The sequence below is a fragment of the Lutjanus erythropterus genome, chromosome 20, assembly GCF_056507025.1.
Source record: "Lutjanus erythropterus isolate fLutEry1 chromosome 20, fLutEry1.hap2, whole genome shotgun sequence".
NCBI classification, from domain to species: Eukaryota; Metazoa; Chordata; class Actinopteri; order Lutjaniformes; family Lutjanidae; genus Lutjanus; species Lutjanus erythropterus.
This window is the reverse complement of record NC_139336.1, coordinates 1,014,295-1,027,045: the sequence shown is the minus strand read 5'-3', so window position 1 is coordinate 1,027,045 and position 12,751 is coordinate 1,014,295. Positions and strand designations below refer to the sequence as shown.

The 12,751-nt window shown below is 39.3% G+C and overlaps 1 protein-coding gene across 2 annotated transcripts in view; it reads right to left on the bottom strand.

Annotated features, from left to right (window-relative positions):
* Positions 1 to 12,751, bottom strand: part of ror2 (receptor tyrosine kinase-like orphan receptor 2) — an 80,939-nt gene that overhangs the window by 26,613 nt on the left and 41,575 nt on the right. For both annotated transcript variants that reach the window (XM_084745743.1, XM_084745742.1), the window contains exon 2: positions 8,442 to 8,513. In XM_084745743.1, coding sequence (XP_084601869.1) covers positions 8,442 to 8,513 — 72 coding nt within the window. The remainder of the gene's footprint in view (positions 1 to 8,441; positions 8,514 to 12,751) is intronic.

Sequence of the window (12,751 nt, the reverse complement as noted above, 5' to 3'; positions counted from 1 at the left end):
AAGCTCACTAAAACTGGACAATAGAAGATTGTAAAAATGTTGCCTGGTCTGGTTTTGATTCCTGCTGCCCAATTCAGATGGTAGGGTCAGAATTCGGCGTAAACAACATGAAAGCAGGGATCCATCCTGCTTTGTATCAATGGTTCAGGCTGCTGGTGGTGATGTAATGGTACAGCACAATACAATGCCACCCTCCCCTGAATTTGAAGTGTTTTCTCTGACAGAAATTGGTCTGGGTCACTAAGAGGACAATGCCCTCTCTTCATTCTTCATTCTCTGTGGGTAGGGTGTGAAAATGTGTTTACATTTTGTATTTTGTGGTAAAGGTATGTATTTGGGAACAGATGGACCAACTGACCAACACAGCGGCCAACCTTCTCCCAACCAGCCACTACCATCCCCAGAACAGCTCTCCCTCCAAGAAGTGATTAGAGACAACATGCTGGAGTTCTTCAGTGAGAAGGAGGCAGCATCTGAGTGTAGATGACAGCAGATGAAATAAAGCTGGCCTTGGGTAATGAAAGAAAAACAATGAGGAGAAAAAACAAAGGTAAACAAGGGAAAAACTTTAGTGAGCCACTAGACAGTGGGCAGTGAGCCATTCATATTCCAGTGGAAAAATGACTCCAGTGCTGGAGGCCTGAAAAGTAGCTGGCTGCTCACCAATTGTTGATTCAAACAATTCTGCCTTAAACAGCCTTGGAGTCAGACAGATATATGGTTCTTGTTATTCTCAAAACAGACCATCGTTTTTTTCCCCATGTGTTCTTGCCCTTTACGCAGGACCAAATGATGGTGATGTTGGTCAATTATCTTTCCAATGTTTTGGTTCATATCTATCTCTTACTGTGTTACCATGATGTTTTGTATATAATCATGTTCATGATCTCATGAGGATGAATCTTAATTACTTAAAAATGAATTCTTCAAAAATCATTTAGTGCATTTTTACACTGAACCAAACAATGCCTAATGCATAATGCTGGACCAGTACATATTTTGTGATAGCATGCTGGTGTTCAGCAACAATGCAAAAGAAACATGACACGAACAGGGTATGAAAAGTGAAGCTTTTGACCCCCAACGGGCTTAAAACAGCACTGCAATTGACCCTTCGCCAAGCACAGCCCTCCTTAGTTACTGTTGCCAAGCATGCCAAACTTTCCATTCTCATATTGCATTTATTCAGTTTACAGTGATAACAGTGGCAGGTTTAACATCAAAATTGGGAGTAATTGTTGAAACACTAGGTCTATGATTCCTGAGAGATGTACACAAAAGCAACTTCTCATTTCTAGCTGACAACAATAGATTTAGACTGCTAAAATAATGACTCACAAGCAGATTTCATGTCCTTGAGTTGCCTGGGAAGTCCTTCTCCAGCTGACATTTTAATGTTTCCATCTGACATGTTTTAAAACAAGAACCTTGTGTTTATGCAAAATTAGCTATCAGCTACATACGTGATATAACTTTAATGCCAACAGACTGAGGCTAAAGCTAGCTTACACCTCAGCAAACACAGCAGGTACAGTATCTCACAAAAGTGAGTACACCCCTCACATTTCTGCAAATATTTAATTATATCTTTTCATGGGAAAACACTGAAGAAATGACACTTTGATACAATGTAAAGTAGTCAGTGTACAGCTTGTATAACAGTGTAAATTTACTGTCCCCTCAAAATAACTCAACACACAGCCATTAATGTCTAAACCGCTGGCAACAAAACTGAGTACACCCCTAGGTGAAAATGTCCAAACTGGGCCTGAAGTGTCAATATTTTGTGTGGCAACCATTATTTTCCAGCACTTCCTTACTCCTTTTGGGCGTGGAGTTCACCAGAGCTTCACAGGTTGTTACTGGAATCCTCTTCCACTCCTTCATGATGACATCACGGGGCTGGTGGATGTTAGACACTTGCGCTCCTCCACCTTCCATTTGAAGATGCCCCACAGATGCTCAATAGGGTTTAGGTCTGGAGACATGCTTGGCCAGTCCATCACCTTTACCCTCAGCTTCTTTAGTAAAGCAGTGGTTGTCTTGGAGGTGTGTTTGGGGTCGTTAACATGTTGGAATACTGCCCTGTGGCCCATTTTCTGAAGGGAGGGGATCATACTCTGCTTCAGTATGTCACAGTACATGTTGGCATTCATGGTTCCCTCAATGAACTGTAGCTCCCCAGACCATGACACTCCCACCACCATGCTTGACTGTAGGCAAGACACACTTGTCTTTGTACTCCTCACCTGGTTGCCGCCACATACGCTTGACACCATCTGAACCAAATAAGTTTATCTTGGTCTCATCAGACCACAGGACATGGTTCCAGTAATCCATGTCCTTAGTCTGCTTGTCTTTAGCAAACTGTTTGCGGGCTTTCATGTGCATCATCTTTAGAAGAGGCTTCCTTCAGGGACGACAGCAATGCAGACCAATATGATGCAGTGTGTGGTGTATGGTCTGAGCACTGACAGGCTGACCCCCCACCTCTGCAGCAATGCTGGCAGCACTCATACGTCTATTTTCCAACGACAACCTGTGAATATGACGCTGAGCATGTGCACTCAACTTCTTTGGTCGACCATGGCGAGGCCTGTTCTGAGTGGAACTGGTCCTGTTAAACCGCTGTATGGTCTTGGCCACCATGCTGCAGCTCAGTTTCAGGGTGTTGGCAATTTCTTATAGCCTAGGCCATCTTTATGTAGAGCAACAATTCTTTTTTTCAGATCCTCAGAGAGTTCTTTGCCATGAGGTGCCATGTTGAACTTCCAGTGACCAGTATGAGAGAGTGTGAGAGCGGTAACACCAAATTTAACACACCTGCTCCCCATTCACACCTGAGATCTTGTAACACTAATGAGTCACATGACACCGGGGAGAGAAAATGGCTAATTATGCCCAATTTGGACATTTTCACCTAGGGGTGTACTCACTTTTGTTTTCAGCGGTTTAGACATTAATGGCTGTGTGTTGAGTTATTTTGAGGGGACAGTAAATTTACACTATTATACAAGCTGTACACTGACTACTTTATATTGTAGCAAAGTGTAATTCCTTCAGTGTTGTCCCATGAAAATATATAATTAAATATTCGCAGAAATGTGAGAGATGTACTCATTTTTGTGAGATACTGTATATCTGCATGATAGATGACAGAAACACACTCATTAACGTGAGAAAAGGAAGCGCTGGGACTGGTTTAGTGCAGAGGACATTAAGACAGGTCACTCAGCCAGACTAGCCAGACCGTGATCGCGGAAGACAGCCGGGCTAAGAGCTAAGGTAACCCGGCTTAGACCTGAGACAGCGAGCCAGAGACAGATGCATCATCATCGACCCACTTTGATTCTGCATCAGCCCACATCCTTTTCCTCAAACCCCAACAGAACAAATGCAGATGCAGTGGGATCTAACAAGTTTCTCTGGAGGTAAAGTTACTGCAGCTAGTGAGCTAGTATCAGTGAACATGCTAATGTTCGCCGCTTATGTTAGAGCAGATGAAGACAGAGTTTAATCCATTCCCCACACGTGCTCTTGTGTTTCACGTTTTTGAGGGACAACCAAAAAGATGCTACCGTTCAGACTCATCAAACTCATGAGACTATCACTCTTCTCAGAGTCTCTTGCACACCTTCAACATGTAGAGAAATGGAAAGCTTGAATGCTCTAGTTACAGTTGCTAAACTATGATTGGGCAGTTGCTGTTTGGAGGTGGGGGTTAGCGAAGGGTCAATTAGTCCAACTAAATATCTGAGTTCCTGGTTTTGACTTTTCAGACATGCAAGGATCAACCAAAACTAATGTCAGTCAGAGTAACAGTGTTTTGACAGGCCCTCAACACCGTAGAGCTGACACAGGAATGTTTGGAGATTTTTACAGTACTCTTGACTCTGCTAGGATCCCTGTCAGTTATGCAGATTACTGTATAAGGAAATAAAAAGGAATGGTTGGTGTGCACAGACAATGATAAACACACACATATACTTAGAAGTCCCCTGGCTCTAAGTACCATCTGCTTTTCGAGCAGCAGCCTGGCTCTGGACTGGTTTACGCAATGGAAAAACAGAGATGTGTGGCCAGCTTCCTATCCTGACCACAGCAGAGCTCTCCACAGAGCAGACTCCAGATGAGTGATGTCACCATGTAGCTCTTTAATTATAACAATTTCATCCATTTAAAGATGTACTACAATTCTCTGAAATGGTAAATGTGAGTGTGTGAGGACTGGAAAGGAAATATGAATTCTGGGAACATCATGATAATCTGACCACAAAAATATTGTGAACCATGGGTCTAAGTGTCATATACTGTACAGACAGTAAAGGTCTGTGAGCTAAATTTCAAATATAAATAAAAGTGACTTTATTTGACAGATCAGTAGCAACATGACAAGGGAACGACAGAGTAAGAAGCATGATGTTACATAATGTCACATTCTGGAGCCCTTCATAACTTGGCTGTACTTCTGTGAGGCACGTACCGAATTTGTACCTAAAGGGACAAATCAGCCAAAAATGAAAATTCAGCCATTATCTACTCACCCCCATGTCAATTAAGGATTGGGTTCAGTGGCGGCTGGTGAATTTTTCTCCAGGGGGTTGCTATAGCAAAAATCAGGCAGCATCTTAAGGTATCGCACCAGTGTATATTAATATATGAAAAGGACCTTTATTTGTACGTGCAGAACTAAATGAACATGTTTTATAACCTAATGGAACTTACTTAGTTAAGGTACGTTAAGGTACTTCAATTTGTGCAAATCTTTTATAATAATTATATTTCATTTTACAATTTATGCTGAAAGACTAAAGTAAGCAAAATACCTCAATAAGTATGAAAGAAGTCTGATACCACAAACCTTCAGACAATGGAAGAAAATCATGAACACACAAAAAACCTATTAGAAAATAAGATTTAAGAATAAATAAATTAATTAATTAAAAATTGCCATCTTGTGGCTTAAAACATACTTCTGCATTAAATTCTCCCTGAGAGATTTAAATTTCTGAGAGACTCTGTGGTTAAATGTCTTTGACAGGTTTATATGAAGTACTTATTTTAAGGTGTGTCACCCATTTTTCTTCACAAAACAGCAACTATTTAAAAGTTTGTAAAAGACCAAAACCACACATTCAGCTTGTTACATCTCCAGTGGGGGAATGTAACTAAGTACATTTACTGAAGTACTTTACCTAAGTCTAATTTCAAATTACAACCATATTATATTACTTTATAGTTCTACTTAATTTTTCTACTGCACTACATTTACCTGACAGGTACAGTTACTAGTTACTGACAGGCAGCATTTTACTGCACAGTGGGTACTTAACAGCTGATAATATTCACAAGTAAGGTTTTGACCGCAAGACTTCTACTTGTAGTGGAGTATTTTCACTGTGTGGTATCTGTATTTTTACTGCAATGCAGAGAGTGAATAGTTTATCCAGCTGCTCAGCTCTATGAAGATCACTTGGTCCCAGAGTGAGGCTGAGTTCCACTGTCACTATGTTCTCCAGAGAGAGTTTATCATCTTCCTCTGATTGTTTTTACTTTACGATGTCAGCGGATCAGGTTCTTTAACTCTGAGCTTCTCTTCTAATGTTCTCCTCTCAAAACACATTGCTTTTGGTGACTTTGTGTATTTATATCTCCATTCTAACAGCCAACGCGCTAAATTCCTCCAACTATCACCACATCTCACTCTGCTGTATTAAATATCAGATGTAGATCGAGCCAGTCGCTCTCTGCTGCCACCCAGAGGTTGACAATGTGTAAACCAGCAGCATTCAGATAAATGCTGAGGGCGCAGATTATGTGGCCCCACGAAGCTCGTGTTGTTCGAGGATCCAACTGTGCATCTACAACTTATAGCAAGAGTAAGGCCGGAGATATACTTGCTGCTTAACCATGCGTTTGCGTTTGCGTATGTGTAGCGTTCATTTCTGAGGACGCGCACAACCACCACTCCAAATGGACGCAGGATACGTGAGGCAGCCATGAAGCGTAGGGATACGTAGGGGTGCATATGCGAAAGCGTAGTTAAAAGCAAGTATATCTCCGCCTTAAATGGGGCAAAAAATTGTGCCCCAAGCCGGAAACGTGTGACCTACCTGGACATCTTAAAACATTTTTAACAACACATTTTATTGCAGATTATACATTTTACACACTAACTATACAATGTTATCGCTGCTCATTCAAAGAAATATACAGTATACATTTTTAAGTAATTAAGTCTTCTTCAATGAAGTTTTAAGGTGTAGAGAGAGGTGGGGCGGCACCCTGGCGCCCTCTATTGACCAGCTGCCACTGGTCGGGTTTATTTTGTTAGTCCAAAAAGCACTGTTGGAGTTTCACAAGAAAACAGTGCTGCAGAATCTCCCAAACAATGGAAGTGAATGGTGACCACACAATGGCACAATTCAGTAAAAATTGTAATGGGAATGCAAGTCAGCGCAGCACAAGTTGACATGCGGCGACCAAAAGTGCCAATGGAAAAGCTTCATAACTGACTTTTGTGGGGCTTTTCCACTGGCACTTTTGGCTGTGCTGAGTCAAACTGTTCCACACTGATTTGCATTTCCATTACCACTTTTATTGTGTTGAGCTGTGTCGAGTCACGTCCATGATGGACCTACTCCAGATTTATTCGGGTTTACAGTGTAACGAAAGTCAATCTATCCAACAGAAGCTGACAAGACAGAAGTTGATAATCATGATACTACAGGCTTCTCTACAGAGTCATACTCAGGGAAACTCTTGATTTCAAATGTATCTCTGCTGACATCAACACATAAATAAACACATTGTTAAGAAAGCAAGAGTTAATGCTTAACTAATGAATAGGCATGTTAATAAGGTTGTGCTTCACCAGAATATGATTTATTCCTTTTAGATCAGCATGTCAAGTTTTTAAATCAGGTAAATTGGAGGACTGCTAGTATAATGCATGTGTATTTAGTGCCCTCAATGGCAAAATTTCTAGATAATGGAATAACATCAACATCAACAGCAGACACTATAAAAATGTCTGACAACTCATGGACCACTTTGTATGATTTACATTGGGAGTAATAGGGCATACAATCTGCACATCACCACAGTCACATCATATTTAATCTCTACTAACAGATATCTGCATATAAATGCAGAATCTGTGGGCAAGGGACAAGATTTTGGTATCTGAAGTATTTAATTAGTAGTACTTTTGTAGTCTAGAGTAGTATTTGTCAGCCATGGTTGTTTTGAGCAAACAAGGATCCAAACAGAAAAGGTTTAATGCTATAACACCGCTAGCTGCAATGTTCACCCCGCTTGCATGTGCATTCCATTAAGCTTCTTCACACATCTTTGTCTGCAACCATGTAGTGAAGCTTCTGTTATTTGCATTGATCATGTCTGGTGCCTAAGATGTCAATGCTCAGCTGAAGCTGGTTAGCTTAGCTTAGCAAAAAGACTGAGAAACAGCTTTCATACCTCCATCCAAAGTTCAAAAACATACCGACCAACTAATAAAAATTACAATTTATGTGCTGGAACCATTTCTTCACAAACAACATTTTATCCATCTGTAAAGTTGTTCTGAGCAGCATTACCAACTATACTCTATAATCTATATCAACTTTAAGTTGTGATGTTGCGATCGCAACAATTCAAGCAAATTCAACCAAGCCTAGTGAATTCTGTGTGACCTTTTGTCCACACTCTGCAACTTTTCTGTAAATTTGACCAATCATTGTTGCTCCCTGTGACATTTCTCATTGTTATTGATGTTTATCAGTGCTCTGTACATTTCTCTTTTAGAATTTTGTGCCCCTGCAGGTGCAACTACAAAATGCTACAAAATCTATCTACAAAAGAGCATATTTTGTCAGAGTTTTTGTAATCCTGAGACTAGTAATAAAGTGTTAAGTGTTTATTGTCCCTGGAACAAGTTGCCTTTTAATTAATTATTGCAAAATCACCACTTTCTTTTGCAATTTTCACTTTGTCCTGCGATTTCACTGCCAAAACTGCCTCAAAACATTGAAACATGCATCGCAATTCTTTAAAATACCTGTCGTGAAATCAGGCATTTGAGGCTGCAAAAATCACAAAAACAGCCAATGAAATCCTGGAGGGACTATGTAGTGCTAGCTGTCAGATACACCTGAGGAGATTCTGTATAAGCACAAAAGTGCCAAACCTGGTACCCTCAGCATGATGACAAGACTCCAGAAACTGCACAGAGTCACTGAGCCTGGCTGTTACTCTTCAAGAATTGTATCCAGCATGCCACATGCTGGACACAATCCCCCTAAAATATTTCTACATTTCTATTTTTTATGGAACTAACAATTGACATACAACATACTGATTAGCAAGCTGTAGAAATGTCGGTAGGTGATATTTTGAACTGAAAACAGCTCAGAAAACAAAAAGAGAAGTGTTTATCTTACCTTCAGATGTGGGTGCAGCTCCACTCTGAGCTTCAGCCAGACCATCTGTTTCCACTGACAGACCTGGATCAGCTGCAGAAACAGCCATAAAGAGGATACAAGAATTAAAACTAAAGCTGAAATCAAACAAGACATGTCTGACTCTGTAGTGGTGGTGGTCCTTTGAGGCAGCAAAGCTTATTACAAACAATACAAAAGAGTTGGACAAAAGGAACTACATGGGTGACTATTTGTGGAGGCTTGGGGGCAGCAGTGGAGGTAAAAAATTGAAGTTTGTCCTGAGGGTGGTGCTTGGAAAAGCCACTGAGCCATGAATATTCAGCCCCCTTCATCTCAGTACAGCGATTAATGTTCAGTGTTTTTATACAGACATACACACATATCAGACAGATAAGGTGTAACACACAGCTTAATAGTTTAATGGTGAAATCATTTGGAACAAAGCAGCCGTCCTCAGGGTACGGTCTGTGCTCCATCAGGAAATCAAATTTGCATTTCTTTCTGTCGTGTTAGGGGATTAATAAACATTTTATTTTATTTTTTCGCAATTATTCAATATTTGCAGTAGTGACAATGCTGCATATGTAAGTGTATTCATACACAGAACAAAACCTCTCTATTAAAATGAAAAATGAAGTAAAACAGCAAATAATAAAAATTAAAACTCATTTTATTGTACTCGTAAGTTTCTGTAGTTGTGTCAGCGCACAAAAACATTTCATGAATGAACAGGATTTTTAGATATTGTTTGCCACTGGGAGCATATTTGGGGTAATGTACATATATTATATATCCGTTTAAAAGGTTGTGTTTTTGTGGAGACTTCAAAGTGCATGGTGAACTCTCCCTAACTGCAGGCATTACATAAACCAGATTAATGAAGAAAGATTTCGCTTGTTTATTTGAAGCATACTGAGACCTTAAGGCCTCTGCACTGATAGGGTGACAATACAGAAAGAGCCACACCGGTAATAATGCAGCATCAGAAAAACATGACATACATAAAATAGCTTATGGGTATATAGATTTAATGATGGCATTTTGTTAAAACTATCCACACAACATAACGGTAAAGTACAATAACAGTCATTGAAAAGTTTTAAGCGTTTTCTGCCACCTCAGTTCAGCTGTGAGGCAAACTGGACATTTGCTCTGATATACACAATACATGCAAATGATGAATATGTGTAATGGATACCCTGGCTGCTCTGCATGATTGGGCCTGGCTCTGCCTGGGAGCTAATCAGGATCAGGCACATGTGAGCAGACACAATGTATGGCTCGTTTATTAGCTCGACTTGACTTGGCATTGGCTCTTGCCTTGCCTGTGATACAGAGCATGTGCTTGACAGATGTGGGTGGTGGAGGAAATTGGTGGTGCTGAGGACTTCAGTGAACAAACCCTTACAGCATTCCTTTCAGGAGCCACACTTCCCTGTATAGATTGGAGTTTAATTCAGCCATAGATGTAGGCAGACAAGTCTCCTTCAGTATAAGAAGGATGGATTATTTCACTAAAGATTTCTGCATCAGATGCAGATGCTAGATTGGCTTCACTCTATCTTGGCCATACTCTGGAGATCATCTCTAGTCTTCTCGTACAGCCACGACATATAAATGGTAAATGGACTGCATTTATATGGTGCCTTTCTCGTCTTCCAACCACTCAAAGCATTTTACAACACAAGTCACATTCATCCATTTGCACATACATTCATACACTAATGTCAGAGGCTGCCATGTAAGGTGCCTCTGCTCAGAAACTAACAATTCACATGATTATTTTTACTGGAATTGCATTTGCAATATGATTTGCAATATCAGAAGGAATGATAATTTTACATAATTATTCTAATTTTCATTGAAAAAAGTTTTTTTTGTATTGACCTATACCAAATGATGTATAACTGCAATAATTTGTTGATTAAGTGATTAGCTGTCAACTATTAAATTACTTGGCAACTGTTTTCATAATCGATTAAACATTTTGGATCTTTTTTCCTTAAGAAAGCTTCTTAAATAATTTTTTAATGTTTCTTTACTCCTCTCTGACAGTAAACCGAATATCTTTGAATTGTGAACAAAGCGAGACATTTGAGGACATAATCTTGGACTGAATATTGGACAATATTTTATGGACCAAACAACTAATTGATCAGTGGAAAAATTATTGCCAGATTGATCACTAGTTGAAAAATGGGTCCCCACATGAGAAAACAAGGGGAGCACACGGACATACTGAAAATAATTAATTATCAGTCAGTAGAATCTGATGTGTAGGCCTGCAAATCTCTGCAGCACCACAATAATTTTACAAACAAAAATGTTTTTTTTTATTGAATATTGCTCCTCCTGTGATTTTGAAATTGCAGTAGACCATATTGCGATTTTGACAAAATTGTGATTAATTGTTCAACAGTATCTTGCCCATGATTCCGCATGCAGGCTCAAGGGAGCCAGGGATCGAACCACTGATCTTCTCCAACAACTCCTCTCTACCCAATGAGCCACAGCTACCTTAAGCGCAGTCCTCAAAGATATTAGGTGAGTGCATCTTAACAGTTTTACAGACATCATTGAAATGTCTTCTAAACATCCCAACAGTTATGATCACACTACAAATATTTTGTACAGGTATCAAAACAGAACACAACTCTTTGTTTGATTTTTTGCTTGATCATACATAGCCCACTATTCCCATAGGTTTCAGGTGTACCGCAGAAGTCACCAACTAAAACTGAATGGAAACAACAAGGAGTGATCTTGGATTCACAAAGCTTTGCGGCTAAAGAACCTCTCTCAAATCTTTTGCCTCTCCTTGTTTTTTTTGATTAATGGTGTCAAAAATAATTAAATAGTAAGTAAGTACATACTTTATAGCTGCAACTTTTTTCAGTTCAAATGACAAACAACAAGGTTTTAATTATTTTTAACATTTGAGAGATTAATCTAAATAGAAAAAGCTAGATTTATTAATTACATCCTCAGAGCTTTTCCTCAGACTTGACAAACCCTCCCCTGCAACTGTTTTCTGATTACTACTTCTCGACAAGTAAACTAACTGACTTTTATGTCTAAAATCTATGTAGTGTACCTCTAACAGATATAAAATGTAGAAAAGGCCCCAAGTTAATGATGGTGAAGTAATGTTGGCAATATCGAATGTGCTGTTCAGGAATCTGTGCATCCACTGCTGGTTATGTTATATGGGTAGTACTGCTGTCAGTTGCTTTGTGTTTAAGTTGAAATATAAAGTTGCTGTTGCCAAGCTTTGTTAACTATACTGCAAATTAAGGCTACATGACAGAACATAGCATGCCTGTTGGTTTTTCATATTAAAGGCTTTCTGTCCATTCAGCAGTGGGAAGACATAACACCTCTACTAAATAACAGGAAGTGTTGTGAACATTAGCAATAAGTTCCAATAACACAGTGCTAATATGCATAGGAATCCCCTGTGATTATTGTTTGCAATGCTGTGATAGTTTACATAGGAGAGAAATGTAATGTAAATATACTGTATGATTACTTCCTGTTTGTGATTACTGAACATATGTACTGTGATTACTACATTATTAAAAATATTACTGTTTACATTAAGAACTGACTCGAGTGAGTACGTGTGTGAATACTTCTAGATCGCTAAGGTTTTGTTTTTTTTTGGCAGATTGCTGTCTGTATGCTGTGCTTCTGTGATTGAAAAACCTTGAAAAACCCTTTTTTGACCTATGTAGCTTTATATTTTTATATTTTTAGGGCCCGAGGCATTATGTTTTCAGGTCATCCCATTCTTGTGAACTCGATATCTCAGAAACACCTTGAGGGACCTGATTAAATTTTGGTTGTCAAAGGTCAAGATCACTGTGAACTCATGTCCATTCCAATATTATGAAGGTGACGTCTCTGGAACGCTTCAAATTTATCAGCTTTAAGGATGAACTCATTAGATTGGGTGGTGTTTTAAGATCAAAAGTCAAGGTCAATGGTTACCTCACTAAACACATTTTTTGCCATAATTCAAGTTAAATAACTTGTTATAATGAACTTTCATCTAGTGGCACACTCAGCACTGAATTTAAATGGAACAGCCACTACCAGTATGACTCTTAAAATACAAAATCATCTGTAGTTTTTTTGTTTCCTTTCCAACATTCTTGTACTGTGGGCTGTAACAAACACTGTAGCCTCTAGAAGCCACTTGTGGGGGTTTTGTCTATACCAGGGGTCTGCAACCTTTACGATCAAAAGAGCCATTTTTGGCCAAAAAAAGACCAAAAAGAAAATCTGGAGTCACAACTATTAAATTCTCC